This window comes from Schistocerca cancellata, chromosome 1 (assembly GCF_023864275.1).
Source record: "Schistocerca cancellata isolate TAMUIC-IGC-003103 chromosome 1, iqSchCanc2.1, whole genome shotgun sequence".
NCBI classification, from domain to species: domain Eukaryota; kingdom Metazoa; phylum Arthropoda; class Insecta; order Orthoptera; family Acrididae; genus Schistocerca; species Schistocerca cancellata.
This window is the reverse complement of record NC_064626.1, coordinates 304,921,791-304,938,222: the sequence shown is the minus strand read 5'-3', so window position 1 is coordinate 304,938,222 and position 16,432 is coordinate 304,921,791. Positions and strand designations below refer to the sequence as shown.

The 16,432-nt window shown below is 50.0% G+C and overlaps 1 protein-coding gene across 2 annotated transcripts in view; it reads left to right on the top strand.

Moving 5' to 3' along the window:
* Window positions 1-15,632, top strand: part of LOC126172546 (cyclin-J) — a 69,241-nt gene extending 53,609 nt beyond the window's left edge. For both annotated transcript variants that reach the window (XM_049920891.1, XM_049920893.1), the window contains exons 5-6: window positions 4,371-4,530; window positions 13,560-15,632. In XM_049920891.1, coding sequence (XP_049776848.1) covers window positions 4,371-4,530; window positions 13,560-13,692 — 293 coding nt within the window. In that variant the 3' untranslated portion in view covers window positions 13,693-15,632. The remainder of the gene's footprint in view (window positions 1-4,370; window positions 4,531-13,559) is intronic.
* Window positions 15,633-16,432: the final 800 nt, after the last annotated feature.

Here is a 16,432-nt window from a genome sequence, read left to right as displayed (position 1 = left end):
CCCCCTCGTCCCCCATCTGCCCCCCTCGTCCCCCATCTGCCCCCCTCGTCCCCCATCTGCCCCCCTCGTCCCCCATCTGCCCCCCTCGTCCCCCATCTGCCCCCCTCGTCCCCCATCTGCCCCCCTCGTCCCCCATCTGCCCCCCTCGTCCCCCATCTGCCCCCCTCGTCCCCCATCTGCCCCCCTCGTCCCCCATCTGCCCCCCTCGTCCCCCATCTGCCCCCCTCGTCCCCCATCTGCCCCCCTCGTCCCCCATCTGCCCCCCTCGTCCCCCATCTGCCCCCCTCGTCCCCCATCTGCCCCCCTCGTCCCCCATCTGCCCCCCTCGTCCCCCATCTGCCCCCCTCGTCCCCCATCTGCCCCCCTCGTCCCCCATCTGCCCCTTTCGTCCCCTCTCTGCCCCCCTCGTCTCCTTCCCTGTCATCCACCTCATTCGCTCCATCCCCTGTCCTGCAGTCTCCCCTGCCCTGCTGTCGCCCTTCATGCACATCCTTCTCTGCTTTCTCCTACCCTTGCTTTCCCCATCACGGTGCCCTCTCCAGCCCATCCCCACCCCATCAGCATCTCATTCCCCTCCCCCTCTATCGCTCCTCCATCGATCTCTTCTAATTTCCCTCTTCCGCTCCTCCTCCGCACTCTCCTCCTCTCCCTTTCTCACTCCTCTCCCCCAATCTCCTCCCCCTTTTCCTGTCCCTCTCTCCACCTCTCCCCGTAATATACCCTTTCGCCCCACCATGTAATTTCTCTCCCCCTACCATATTGCAGCTCGTGCTTGCCCCTGCCTCTTCCCCTTCACCCTACCTCTTTCCCCTTCACCCTACCTCTTTCCCCTTCACCCTACCTCTTTCCCCTTCACCCTACCTCTTTCCCCTTCACCCTACCTCTTTCCCCTTCACCCTACCTCTTTCCCCTTCACCCTACCTCTTTCCCCTTCACCCTACCTCTTTCCCCTTCACCCTACCTCTTTCCCCTTCACCCTACCTCTTTCCCCTTCACCCTACCTCTTTCCCCTTCACCCTACCTCTTTCCCCTTCACCCTACCTCTTTCCCCTCCGTCCCGCCTCTTTCCCCTCCGTCCCGCCTCTTTCCCCCCGTCCCGCCTCTTTCCCCTCCGTCCCGCCTCTTTCCCCTCCGTCCCGCCTCTTTCCCCTCCGTCCCGCCTCTTTCCCCTCCGTCCCGCCTCTTTCCCCTCCGTCCCGCCTCTTTCCCCTCCGTCCCGCCTCTTTCCCCTCTGTCCCGCCTCTTTCCCCTCCGTCCCGCCTCTTTCCCCTCCGTCCCGCCTCTTTCCCCTCCGTCCCGCCTCTTTCCCCTCCGTCCCGCCTCTTTCCCCTCCGTCCCGCCTCTTTCCCCTCCGTCCCGCCTCTTTCCCCTCCGCCCCGCCTCTTTCCCCTCCGCCCCGCCTCTTTCCCCTCCGCCCCGCCTCTTTCCCCTCCGTCCCGCCTCTTTCCCCTCCGTCCCGCCTCTTTCGCCTCCGTCCCGCCTCTTTCCCCTCCGTCCCGCCTCTTTCCCCTCCGTCCCGCCTCTTTCCCCTCCGTCCCGCCTCTTTCCCCTCCGTCCCGCCTCTTTCCCCTCCGTCCCGCCTCTTTCCCCTCCGCCCCGCCTCTTTCCCCTCCGTCCCGCCTCTTTCCCCTCCGTCCCGCCTCTTTCCCCTCCGTCCCGCCTCCTTCCCCTCCGTCCCGCCTCCTTCCCCTCCGTCCCGCCTCCTTCCCCTCCGTCCCGCCTCCTTCCCCTCCGTCCCGCCTCCTTCCCCTCCGTCCCGCCTCCTTCCCCTCCGTCACGCCTCCTTCCCCTCCGTCACGCCTCCTTCCCCTCCCTCCCGCCTCTTTCCCCTCCGTCACGCCTCCTTCCCCTCCGTCCCGCCTCCTTCCCCTCCGTCCCGCCTCCTTCCCCTCCGTCCCGCCTCCTTCCCCTCCGTCCCGCCTCTTTCCCCTCCGTCCCGCCTCTTTCCCCTCCGCCCCGCCTCTTTCCCCTCCGCCCCGCCTCTTTCCCCTCCGCCCCGCCTCTTTCCCCTCCGCCCCGCCTCTTTCCCCTCCGCCCCGCCTCTTTCCCCTCCGCCCCGCCTCTTTCCCCTCCGCCCCGCCTCTTTCCCCTCCGCCCCGCCTCTGTCCCCTCCGCCCCGCCTCTGTCCCCTCCGCCCCGCCTCTGTCCCCTCCGCCCCGCCTCTGTCCCCTCCGCCCCGCCTCTGTCCCCTCCGCCCCGCCTCTGTCCCCTCCGCCCCGCCTCTGTCCCCTCCGCCCCGCCTCTGTCCCCTCCGCCCCGCCTCTGTCCCCTCCGCCCCGCCTCTGTCCCCTCCGCCCCGCCTCTGTCCCCTCCGCCCCGCCTCTGTCCCCTCCGCCCCGCCTCTGTCCCCTCCGCCCCGCCTCTGTCCCCTCCGCCCCGCCTCTGTCCCCTCCGCCCCGCCTCTGTCCCCTCCGCCCCGCCTCTGTCCCCTCCGCCCCGCCTCTGTCCCCTCCGCCCCGCCTCTGTCCCCTCCGCCCCGCCTCTGTCCCCTCCGCCCCGCCTCTGTCCCCTCCGCCCCGCCTCTGTCCCCTCCGCCCCGCCTCTGTCCCCTCCGCCCCGCCTCTGTCCCCTCCGCCCCGCCTCTGTCCCCTCCGCCCCGCCTCCGTCCCCTCCGCCCCGCCTCCGTCCCCTCCGCCCCGCCTCCGTCCCCTCCGCCCCGCCTCCGTCCCCTCCGCCCCGCCTCCGTCCCCTCCGCCCCGCCTCCGTCCCCTCCGCCCCGCCTCCGTCCCCTCCGCCCCGCCTCCGTCCCCTCCGCCCCGCCTCCGTCCCCTCCGCCCCGCCTCCGTCCCCTCCGCCCCGCCTCCGTCCCCTCCGCCCCGCCTCCGTCCCCTCCGCCCCGCCTCCGTCCCCTCCGCCCCGCCTCTGTCCCCTCCGCCCCGCCTCTGTCCCCTCCGCCCCGCCTCTGTCCCCTCCGCCCCGCCTCTGTCCCCTCCGCCACGCCTCTGTCCCCTCCGCCACGCCTCCGCCCTCGCTCTGCCTCAGTCTCCCTTCCCCCTCCCTTTTGCTCACTCACCACCTTCCTCCTCCCTCCCTCTCTCTCACTCGCCCATTCCTCCTTCCCCTTACCTCTCTCACTCGCCTCCCTTCTCCATCCGCCTCGCTCTCTCTCACCTGCCTCTCTCCTCCTTCCCCTTACCTCTCACTCACTTCCCCTTACCTCTCACTCACTTCCCCTTACCTCTCACTCACTTCCCCTTACCTCTCACTCACTTCCCCTTACCTCTCACTCACTTCCCCTTACCTCTCACTCACTTCCCCTTACCTCTCACTCACTTCCCCTTACCTCTCACTCACTTCCCCTTACCTCTCACTCACTTCCCCTTACCTCTCACTCACTTCCCCTTCCCTCACACTCCTCCCCCTTCCTCCCACTCCTTTCCCCTTCCCTCTCTCTCTTACTCTCCCCCCAGTCCCTTCCCTTCACTCTCCTCCTACTCCCTTCCCCCTCCCTCTCACTCTCCACCTGCTGCCTTCCCCCGTCCCCCCCCCCCCTCTCTCTCTCTCTCTCTCTCTCTCTCTCTCTCTCTCTCTCTTCCTTCCCACTACCTTCCCCCCCACTCACTTCCTTTCCCCTCCCCCTCTCTCAGTCCCTCCCTCCCTCCCTCCCTCCCTTTCCTCCCATTCCCCCTCTCCCCCTCCCCCCTCTCCTACCCTCTGTCCCCTCCACCTCGCCCCCTTTTCCCTCGTTCTCCCCCTCCCCCCTCTCCGTCTCTCCCTCCTTTCACCTAAACTGCTCCTCCTCTCACCCATCTGCTCGCCCTCCCTCTCCTCCTCTCTCGCCCTCCCTCTCCTCCTCTCTCGCCCTCCCTCTCCTCCTCTCTCGCCCTCCCTCTCCTCCTCTCTCGCCCTCCCTCTCCTCCTCTCTCGCCCTCCCTCTCCTCCTCTCTCGCCCTTTCCTTCTCCTCCTCTCTCGCCCTTTCCTTCTCCTCCTCTCTCGCCCTTTCCTTCTCCTCCTCTCTCGCCCTTTCCTTCTCCTCCTCTCTCGCCCTCCCTCCTCCTCCTCTCTCGCCCTTTCCTTCTCCTCCTCTCTCGCCCTTTCCTTCTCCTCCTCTCTCGCCCTTTCCTCCTCCTCCTCTCTCGCCCTTTCCTTCTCCTCCTCTCTCGCCCTTTCCTTCTCCTCCTCTCTCGCCCTTTCCTTCTCCTCCTCTCTCGCCCTTTCCTTCTCCTCCTCTCTCGCCCTTTCCTTCTCCTCCTCTCTCGCCCTTTCCTTCTCCTCCTCTCTCCCCGTCCCCTCCCCATATCTCTCACCCATCCCCTCCCTCTCTCCGCCTATTCTAACCCCTCTATCCCTCTGCCCATTTCCCTCTTATGTACTGGGATAGTGTGATTAATGTTTTATAATCATAGCTGTACTTCTTTCTGTATTGCAGATCCAGGGTTTCATCTTTTTAATCCATCTCTTGTTGCTGGGTCATGCATTGCTCTAGCACGAATAAGACTTCGTCTCTCTGAGAAATGGACACCTGGACTTCTAGAAGTAACGCAGTATCGCCTCAGTGATCTGAAACCGTGTATGGAACTTATAATGCGGTAAGTCTGTTTTGTGGTGGAGTTTGAAAAGGACCCCCTGTCCTTACTAGAAGTGAATCCTCCTCATTCTAGGATCTTGATCACCTGCCCTTCCTTTTCTTCTCTCTGATAAATGAACAATTAATTCCAAAAGCTGGATAGTGTGTCACATTTATTTTTTGTGTGTGTATTGGCAGTGCTATATATTTCCGCCTCCTTAAAGTAAGTAATTGACAGCAATGCTGTCTCATAATTTGTTAGTTTTCTCAACTGAATTTTCCTTTCATACAGTTATATATATAGTCATTATTATATATTTAGTCAAACCACCACAACAGTTTCAATTTTTTAGTGTCATTGTGATGAGTTTCGGTTTTATTTTGCCCTCATGAGACTATTCCTGAAAAGGCAACTATGAGATGAATATTGCAGCATACTTTTATAAGCAGATGTTTATCATGTATCTATTTTCAAATTTTTGCTTTTCTGCCAAAGCATTTACTTTTATTGCTTGATTAAATAAATGCAATATTAATGCCAACACAGTGATCAGAACTATCAAAGTATTACCTATAAGCATATAAACTTACCCACTTTTTGATTTTAGAATTTGTAATAATTCTGGAACTATGGCTCGCGATACAGTCAAACACAAGAGGTTGTGCATATTATATTCTTAACGTTGCAGGACCTTGTCAGTTTCATGAGAGAAGAAGAAAAATTCACACTCATTGTCAAACTAAACATTAAAATAACTTAGCTGCTTGTCTGTGTAGCTGAGAGCATTGCTCTTGAGGTAACCTTTTATAAAGTCTGTAGTAAATTCCTGGATTGGACAAAAAGATTATGGAGTTGCGTGCTCTACTGTATACCTGTCATCTAAAGTCAAAAGTAATAAGGTACATTAGCAGAAAAATGCAAAAATGATCTAACAAATAAATTGAAATCCATCTTCAGTCGTGCAGTGTGTTGCAATTTCTGTGAGAACTCATCATGAAATGTTCCAATTACTGAAACATATTCAGCCATATCTGATTTATAATTGACTGTCTTGAATTATGGGAAATGTTTCATATCATGAACTTAAAACAGATTTTTCCACAGGATTAATTTTTATTTGATAGCATGAGTCTCATCTGCCACATCTGTTACCAAATTATTCTCCCCTTGCATTAAGTCAGTTAAAATATTCAAATAATTCGTGAGGAAGACAATAAAAAATTTTGTCACCATTCTACTTACGCTTAGTTTTATTCCCTAATGGCTATGTTCAGTTAAGCCGGCATTCATCATCGCTCATCTGAAACAAGTGCATCATCGTGTTGTCTTTGCGGCTGGCATTGTAATGACATTCTAATAATGTTTCACCAGCTCATAATAGTGCTATGACATATTAAGTCCTGTGCTTGGCCTTAAACAATTTGAAACGCAAGGCAATTTCCTTTTGGTATTGAATGAGCAGATTCTCCACTTTTTCTTTTTTGTACAAGTGAATAGATGCCATAGTACTCCTAATGCAGAATTTAAATCTAATTTAATGCAAGTATTACTGTCACGTACTGCTCAGTGTATAACGAGGTTATTTTCCAACTCTGGCAGCGTCCAGGTGTGGCCATTATTGTCCTCTCCCTCCTTCACCCCTCAGCCTACATGCCACTGTCCTTGGAGCACTATTTGGCCAGGCCTGATCTATGTATGAATAAAGACCGTATCTTAAAATAGTACAACTAGCAAAAAAGCTGCTGCTTTGCTGGGTAGTTAGCAGCAACTTTCTCAGAATTATCATTTTCTGCTACTTGTACGTTGACTAGAGATCTGTAAAAAGATTGCACACAAATATACCTCATTAAGATTGCCATTGAAATTAAATGATTTGTAGTCACCAAAGTCAGCAGTTCTGTCACAATGTGTATGCTTATTTACTAGGCTACACCATGAGCTTGTCTGGCACAAAAAATGAAAATGCCATGATAGTCTCTACATAGATGGCCTATACATAATGTTTTCCAAGTGATCTCACAAATAAATAAGAGAAAACAATCTGAGCTCTTAGTTTGTTAACTATGTAACCATATCTCTCTAACATTTATGTAACATGAAATGTAGGAAAGGGAAAGGATGGTTGGGAAATCATGGCAGCTAGCTGCACATGGCATTGTGGTAATACAATGGCAAAAGTTGTAAATTTGTGCTGGCCTAGGACTCAAACCCAGATTTACCATTTCTTATTAGCTTAACCACTTGGCCATCTAAACATGGTCCCTAACTGACTCAAATTTTCAACTTACAGCTCGCTGCAATGCAGCGTCCCTCATCCATTCCCCCCAGGGGTTCCACAACTCTTTTGTGGATACGTGCGTGGCGAGCACGGGGCCCCAAGCTATTGCAGCCTTCTTTCTCTCCAGGGCTGCATTTCCTTCCCCTTCCCCTCCTTTCCCCTTTCCCGTTGCCCTCTCCTCTCCCTCTCTTGGTGTCCTTGCTTATGTTGGTCCCCGCTGTCCTCCTGGTTCTGTTGGTTTTACAATCCGGCTTTGTTGCGTAATCATCTCCTCCTTTTGGCATTCCTTGGTCCTCCTTTGGGGTTTGACCTCCATTACAAAATTTGTCCTCTGTAGTGGGAGCCATTTGGGGAAGAGCACCTTACTTAGTGTCTCCGACGTGCGCCCTCCTAGTACATTCCACCTTTTCTTTCACGTCGTTGTCTGATGCTAGGGTGCATAGCCAGCACGGTAGCCAGCCCGTGTGGTGGGGTCGCTATGTACCCTTTTGGTTGAGCCCCCTGAACACACAGGGATCACACTTCTGATACCTGAGCTGTGACCACCTCATGCATGCCTTGGAGTGGTTGCTCGTCATCCTGGAGCATCAGAACTCCCGGCAATGGCCACCATGCCAGGCGGCCCTTGCTGTGGCTGGGTGGCGCCCGTGAGGAGAGCCCCTGATCGGAGTGGGTGGTACCAGGGCGGACGCTATGCAAATGAAACACATACGGGTCCAGAACTCTGGCCGTTCTTCTGCGGCTGTCTCTCTGCGTGGAACTGATTCATCAAGTGCTTCTTCTCTTGCCCCTTTGGTCTTCCCTTCCATGGCTACCCCCTGGGAAGAGGGTCAAGCCCGTCGGCTAGGGGCGAAACCTTTCCCCCGTTATCTAGTTTGCACCAGGACTGATGGAGATACTTTCACCAATACCAAACCTTTATTCTTTGTGGAACACATTGAAGACAAGTTTGGCGAAGTGGACTCACTGAGCAAGTTGCGGTCGGGTTCGTTGCTGATCAAAACTGCTTCAGCTGCCCAATCTGCGGTCCTTCGTGCCTGTACCCATCTTGGCACAATTCGTGTGTCCATTACCCCCCACCAGTCTCTAGTACAAGGTGTGATTTTCCACAGGGACCTCATCCTTCAAACTGATGAGGAACTTCAGGACAATCTCGGACGACGGGGTGTTCACTTTGTTCGGCGTGTCCAGAAGGGTTCTAAAGACAATTGCATTGATACTGGTGTCTTTATCCTGGCCTTTGAAGGGGATACCCTCCCTGAGAAAGTTAAGATTATGGTTTATCGATGTGATGTGAAGCCGTACATCCCACCTCCTATGAGGTGTTTTAAGTGCTTGCGTTTTGGACACGTCTTCCCACTGTTCACAGGCCCCTCTCTGTGGTGACTGTGGACTTCCACTCCATGAGGGGAGTCCCTATGTTCCCCCTCCTGTGTGTGTTAATTGTCATGGTAGTCATTCTCCACGTCCACCAGATTGCCCAGTATATAAGAAGGAAAAGAAGATACAGGAGTATAAGTCCCTCGATCGTTTAACCTACACAGAGGCCCGTATGAAATATGCACGTCTTCACCCTGTGTCCATGACATCTAGTTACGCCTTGGTTACATCTTCACCCCTTCCTCCCCTTTCCTTACCCCCATCCCGGACCCCTCTCCTCCCCCCTCCCCCCCCACCCCTGCGGCTCCCACACCTTCTCCTCTGGGCGCTGCTCCCCCTCCCCTGCCGGAGAAGTGTCCCACTCCTTCGGCGTCTGCCGGTCAAGGGCGCCTCTCCCAGGATGCCCCTTCCCAGCACCTTCCAGGCCAAAAGTCTGCTGCCGCGCGACGACCGTGGTCTGTCGGCCCCCAGGTCGCCCGGTCTCTTTCTGTTCCTGATCTTGCTGCAGCTGGCTCCTTTATGCCACACGGCCCTCCTCGATCTCAGCCTGAAAAGAAGAAGAAACATAAGTCCCGGGACAAAGAGCCTCTGGTGTCACCGGAGGTCCCTTCCCCGACTTCACAACCGGACTCTGACCTGTCGTTCATGGATGTTGCCCCCTCCTTGTTGGTGATGGGTGGGGACCCGGCGGTATGACTGGCTTTAGCGTGTTCAGCCCCCATTTAAATCATCGTTCTGTTGTTCTCCAATGGAATTGTAATGGATACTATAGTCACCTTCCGGAATTGAAATCCCTTTTTTCGTCTTACTCTGCAGCTTGTGTGGTTCTCCAGGAATCTCATTTTACTGTTTCTCACTCACCGACTCTCCATGGGTTCCGTGTTTTCTGTCGAAATCGGGTCGGACCCCTGCGGGCTTCTGGTGGTGTTTGTACGTTGGTCCGTACAGACATTGCTAGCACGTGGTTTCCTCTTCAAACTACATTGGAAGCGGTTGCTGTTAGGGTCCACCTAGACTCTGCGGTCACGGTTTGCAATCTTTATCTCCCTCCTGACAGGACTCTTACACCTGCTGCCTTAACTGCCCTGCTTCAGCAACTTCCTCCTCCCTTCCTCCTCCTTGGGGATTTTAATGGTCATCATCCCTTGTGGGGCAGTGCCTTTCCATCTAGACGAGGTCTTCTTATAAACCAGTTTATTGCAGACCACGACTTGTGCCTTCTTAATGATGGCTCCCCTACTCATTTCAGTGCCGGTCATGGTACCTTTTCTGCCATTGATCTTTCTCTTTCTTCTCCCTCTCTCCTCCTTTCATTACACTGGTCGCCACACAACCACCTTTGTGATAGCGACCATTTCCCATTGATTATCTCGCTCCCTTCCCGCTCCCCGATGGACAGGTTACCTCGTTGGTCTTTCCAACGCGCCGATTGGCCTCTATACTCTGCACAGGTCGTGTTTTCTCCCTTTTTGTCGGGTTGTATTGATGACATCCTACGTGACATGTCTGACGCGATTGTTCGTGCTGCTAACCTTGCTGTCCCGCACTCATCTGGACCATTTTGTCGCCGGCAAGTCCCGTGGTGGAGTATGGCCATTGCCATTGCCATCCGTGATCACCATCGAGCTTTGCAACACTTTAAGAGGCACCCATCCGTAGCCAGCCTTACTACCTTTAAACGCCTCCGTGCTAAAACCCGTTATTTAATCAAACAGAGCAAGCGGATATGTTGGGAACGATTCGTTTCTTGCCTTGGTTCTACTGTCCCTCTGTCACGGGTATGGGCTACACTTCGCCCTCGCCAAGATTGCCATCGGCAGTCCACCCTCCCAGGCCTTTACCTCCCAGATGGACTTTGTAAGGACCCATTAGTTCTTGCAGAACATCTTGCGACCCATTTTGCAGTGGCATCAGCATCAGCCTGCTATCCAGCTGCTTTCCTTCACCAGAAACAGCGGGCTGAAGCTTCCACTTTATGTTTTATCCCTTGTGAGTCAGAATCTTACAACGAACCTTTTACTGAATGGGAATTTCTTTCTGCTCTACCTTCTTCTCATGATACGGCCCCTGTCCCAGATTCCATTCATAACCTACTGCTTCAACATCTCAGTGCTCCACAACGGCAACATCTTCTTCGGGTGTTTAACCATATCTGGCTCCAGGGTGACTTCCCTTCTCAGTGGAGGGATAGCATCGTAGTTCCTGTCCTTAAGCCTGGTAAGAACCCCCTATCTGTTGACAGCTATCGGCCAGTTAGTTTGACCAATGTTGTTTGTAAGTTACTTGAACGGATGGTAGCCCGTCGGCTCAATTGGGTCCTCGAATCTCGGGATCTATTGTCCCCTTAAACAGTGTGGCTTTCGAGAGGGACGGTCTCCAATCGATCATTTACTTCGCTTGGAATCCGCAGTTCGGCAGGCTTTTTCCCAGCGCCGCCATTTGGTTGCAGTGTTTTTTGACCTCCGCGAGGCCTATGACACGGCCTGGTGCCATCACATCTTATTTACCCTTCATCAGTGGGGTCTTCGGGGCCCACTCCCAATTTTTATCCGCCACTTCCTGTTCCATCGGCCATCCAGAGTTTGAGTTGGTACTGTTTTTAGTTCTCCACGGACCCAGGAGACGGGCATCCCACAGGGTTCTGTCTTGAGTGTCCTTCTTTTCCTCATTGCTATCGATGGACTTGTGGCCTCTGTCGGTCCTTTGGTCGCCCCTGCCCTGTATGTGGATGATATCTGCATTTGGGTTAGTTCCTCCTCGATGACATCTGCAGAACGGCAGCTCCAGGGAGCTATCCGGCGTGCCTCTGCATGGACCCTCTCACACGGGTCACAATTTTCTCCTTCAAAATCGCGGGTGGTCCACTTCTGTCGCCGTACTACAATCCACCCTGATCCAGAGCTCTACCTCGATGCACAATGATTGTCTGTGGTCCCACAGTTTCGTTTCCTGGGTCTTCTTTTCGACAACAAGCTCACTTGGCTGCCCCATATCAGACGTCTGAAGGTAGGATGTTTCCGTAAACTCAATGTCCTTCGCTTCCTTGCCCACTCCTCTTGGGGTGCGGACCATTCCCTCCTCCTCTGTCTTTATGGTGCTCTAGTTCTGTCTCACTTGGACTATGGTTGTCAAGTTTATGGTTCAGCTGCTCCTTCCACACTGCACGTGCTGGATCCAGTCCACCATCGTGGTATCCGTTTGGCCACCGGTGCCTTCCCTACTAGCCCTGTTGATAGTCTCCTGGTTGAAGCTGGGATCCCCCCCCCCCCCCCCCCCCCCCCCCCGCCTTTCAGTTCGGCGGTCCCAGCTTCTGGTGTCTTATGCATTCGCTATCCGTTCCTCTCCCACTCATCCTTCCTATTCTATCCTGTTCCCAGACCATGGACGTCACCCACCCGACTCCCGCCCTCGGATGGATTTACCGGTTGGGCTCTGCCTTGCGTCTCTTTGCCGTGATTTTCAGCTTCCTTCTTTGTCCTGTCTTCCTCGCTGCCTCCCCTCCACCCCCCCTTGGTTAGTTCCTCGGCCTCGAATTCAGATGGATCTCCGCCGAGGTCCAAATGGTTCCATCCCCCCCGGTGGTGTTCCGTTCGTTTTTCCACCAAATTTTATGGAAGTTTCGGGATGCTGTTGTTTTTTACACTGATGGCTCTAAATCTGCTGATCATGTGGGGTATGCCTTCACGTCCTCTGTCGGAACGGAAAATCATCTGCTGCCACCTACATGTGGGGTGTTTACTGCGGAATTGATGGCAATTTCCCAGGCCCTTACCTTTATTAAACAGTCCCAACACAACTGCGTTTTGTTATGTACGGACTTGATGAGTGGCCTTCTTGCTATTGACCAGTGTTTTTTGCGCCATCCCTTGGTCTCTGCCATCCATGACCATCTCACTGATATTCACCGTGCTGCTTGTTCCATTGACTTCCTTTGGGTCCCTTGCCATGTGGGTATCGCGGATAATGAGCTCGCTGATCGTTTGGCTGGAGGAGCAGTCACTTACCCCCCCGTTTTCTGTAACCCCTCCTGCAGCGGATTTATGGCTTCACGTCAAATCCCACTTCGCCCAGTCATGGGCCAATTCTTGGGAGGCTACTCCCCTGTCTAATAAACTTTGTGCGATTAAGGTGACACCAGGCCCGTGGCGTTCTTCCTTTCGCATCTCCCGAAAGGACTCGACCACACTGTGTCGTCTCCGCATTGGCCATACCAGGCTGACCCACGGTTTTCTTTTGCGTGATGAGCCACCCCCACTTTGTGGTTGTGGAGCCTTCCAGTCAGTAGTCCACATTTTGGTTGAATGCCCCCTTCTTTTGGCTCTGCATGCTAAGTACAGACTCCCCCACACTTTACCTTTGATGTTGGCTGACGAGTCCCGGATGGTCTCTCTGGTTCTCGGTTTCCTCCGGGAAAGTTGTTTTTATTCTCAGTTTTATATCTCTCTCTGGTATTGGGGCAGGGCGGTGAGTGTTTGGGTGTCTCCCACTGTAAGCAGTGTTTGGAGATTCCCGATTCACCTCCCTGACCGAAATCCTCTTTTCTTCCCCTTTTACTCTGTTTTTACCCCCCCCCCCCCCTTTTCTTTTAAAAAAAAGAAAAGTTTGGTTAGTCTCCTTTTCCCATATGTACTTCTACATTCTAGCGGTTGCACCTTTTAAGTCACAGGTGGTCTTGCCTATGCTGCTTCAGCATAGCGTTGGGTTCGTTCTCTTGCTGACTTCCCTCATTTTGTTTTACCGTTGACAACATGACTGCCCTTTTACGTTTTTAGTCTTTTCCTTTTTATTGTTCTGCCTTTCCTGAGATGTCACATTAGTGGAATGGACCACATTTGAAACAAGGGACTGATGACCTTGCTGTTTGGTCCCTTAAACCTCAAACAACCAACCAACCAACCCTCATCCATTAATACTCTACTCATAAATCCTGATTCCCATAGGAGTTTCTATGATATTTGTGCATTCACACTGATATTGAGGACTTGTCCAACAGAACAGATGCCACTCAGATACATACATTTCTTTACCTTTTCTCTAGAAGCACAGAACTGTAATAGTAGTAGAAGAATCATAGCTGTGATGTTTAAACAAGCACTATAGCATTTAGCACACTGACATAGGTGTACACACAGTGCTGCATCACTGCTGTTGTATTAAGGCTATGATACGTGTATAGCCTGACTTGTGCAACTGAATCTGTCAAATTTAGTTTGTATAACTTACATTTGAAAATAACAATGTCATGCAATACCCTTGTGATTTAGAATCATTTCCATTTATGGTGCTCTACAACTAAAATTCAAAATTAGATCAAGCCTTTGGAATGGCAGCAGAATAACTAGCCACTAGTTTCAATTGTTATGTTGATGATCATTGAAATTTTTGTCCTCAGTGTATACCACTTGAATCAACCTACCAACAAGGCAGCTGAAGAAAGGAAGAGGAAGTTCACTGAATCACCAGACCATGGTTATGGCACCTGTACTAGTGTAACTAGTAGTCCAGAAACATCTGGCAGATCATGAGAAAGCGATATTTAGAACTTTCTAAAGTTCCCATGAATACATGTGCCTTCAATGTCTATTGTTTCTGTTAGATGAATGATGTACAAAAGAACTGCAACCATTAAGCAAAAAAAATCCTGATTTAATTAACTGAAGAGCTTTGAGAGATTATAAGTCTTATTGGTTTCATCTTGTTTTAACCAGTCTGGTTAAGAATAGAGTCATTAAATTTTTGTTATTGTTGTTGTAGTTGTTGTTTGTGTGTTTCCTCAGTGAAGCAACGTAAATGTCTACTGCAGCAGTGCTGCATTTTCAGTATTAGGAGTAAAAAGTAATTGAGGTAAATGAAGTGTGTTAGAAGAGGTGAACATGCAATGCACATTTTTTTCCTAATTTATTTGATGTGAGAGGTGTAATGCCTTTGATCTCTGGTATTATAAATTCTAAGGAGACACAATGTTACTGTTGATGTCGGAGAGTACTTTTTTTTATTGTGTTGACAATATTTTCAATGCTGGGCATTTCTTAGTATATGAATTACTCAAGGAATTAATGTTCTTTTCCACTGTACCTGCAATTTCATGTACTTATGTAAGTTAAAATTTACGTAAACTTCTGCAAGAGACTGGTATTTCGAAATTCACAGTCTCTTTCTTCCCACCACCAAGAATTGTTTGTGCCAGTAACTTATTTTTCTCCTCCTCCTCCTGTCTGTTCCTTCTGTGAAGGACTGATTTTCTATTAGATTAATAACTGTCTGATCTCATGGACATTAAATTCTCATTTACATTCAGTTCTTGATTCTAAATCAAGAGATGATTGTTTATGTCCAGTGTACTCATATATAAACAAATTTTTATTTTTAGGATTGAAAATACAAACAGTCCCTTTGGGTTGTTCTAAATGCTCACTTACTATTTTTTTTAAATATTTGAAGTAGCCATTTAAAAAATAAGTTATGTGTTTCTGCCTTACATGGTTGTGTGTTATTACTGTGATATTTTTATGCTGTGATGTGACATTTCACTTTTTTCTATGTACAGTGTTCTTACAAATCAGTGCTGTAGTTGGATGAGCTTGTGTGCCAAGTTTGTGCATAACACATTTCACATTATGTCTGATATTAGGTGTATGTTTGGGTAAAGATTATTCTATTTACAAATGTTTTGATTGCATCAACTGCTAGACAATACTCAACTGTTAAGGATACCTTGTTGATGCTTTCTTTCTCCTTCCCAGTTTCTACTGTTGAAATTTCTGTCAGATATGGCATTGTTACATGACATATATTTTAAGATTGAATACTATGATTTCTTCCCCCACATTCCTATGGAATATCACGTACAACCTAAGACTGGCAATTTACATAAGACTGTCAAGTTATTTGGAGTGTAGCTTTAAGATAAATAAATAATTTTGAAGACTGAGATTTACTTTAACATAATTATTGATCATATGATAGTTTCCATTTGCAGTTTTCAGCACAATTAAGGTACTGCTCATTTTTGTTGTCATGTAATACTCAAATAAGGGAATAAGAATTATTTTTGTTCTAAAAGAATTTCAGGCAAATACATGAAAATGGTATCATAGTTGTTGAAATTTTTGCATGCATTTTCTTGATTTTTAATTCCTTTATTGGAGAATTCCTATCTTAACTATATTTTGTATGAGATTTCAGAAGAATGTTTATGTTACAAATTTTGTAAAAGTCACTGCTTCAAACAATAGATGAAATTTCTATACATCACAAGAAGCCAATTTGTGATCAATAATTTATTTTAATAAAACAATTTTTTGTACTTCTTAATTTGTTCTTTATTGTTTGAAATCTATTCCTTGTGATGACATACCAAATTAGTTATTAAGATACGACCAAACAAGAATTAGCCACAAAACACATAACTTCATAAAAATGTGTAAAACTGATGTAATGTGATTGGAAATTGTGGATGGAAGAAATAAAAGCAACGTAAAAGCTATTTATTTCTTTTTTGTGACGAGTTAATGTAAACAACAAGTCAATCAGTAGAAAAATTTCTGAAATGAGAACAAACAAAAGAAAACATTGCTCAAACGAACGATAGCCTGTGGGAAAGTCCAACAAACTACGATGCCAGTTATGTCAGAAAATTATCAGAAAGGGCCTGCTTCTTTATCCTTACAGGTTTTCTGATGTGAATGAGTTACGGCTTCCAGACAAACTGCATTTAGTTTCTGAATAAAGTGGATATTAGTCATGTGGATATTCAGTTTTCACAAGCATGTTCAACCTATTTTGGTATGTGAACTCACATTGTGTATCCGAAAATCCTCACCAGTACACTGAACAATCATACTAAAAGAGGTGTTTTAATCAGCTTGAGACCAGTTTTATTTTGGTCATGCATTATGCAGCAGTAAACAAAAGGAGAGCAGTGCACCAAGTCAAAGCTGTTGTGGCGTATGTAGAAACTGTTAAGAAGTAATATCACATGCTACCAAAGTCCTCCTCTGTATTATGAATCAATGCCTAAAGAAATTCCTTCAATATCAGACTTCTGTAGAACAAGAAGGTATTGTGACAGGTAAAGCTGCAGATTTTTGAGGCAGACAACTGAATAATGTCATTAATTTCGCAGCACTGCCTTCATTTGTTTCCAAGACTAAGAAAAGTTTTCCACTGTAGTATGTTGTTGTTATTGTTGTGTAGTTTTGTCTTCAGTCCTGAGACTGGTTTGATGCAGCTCTCCATGCTACTCTATCCTGTGCAAGCTTCTTC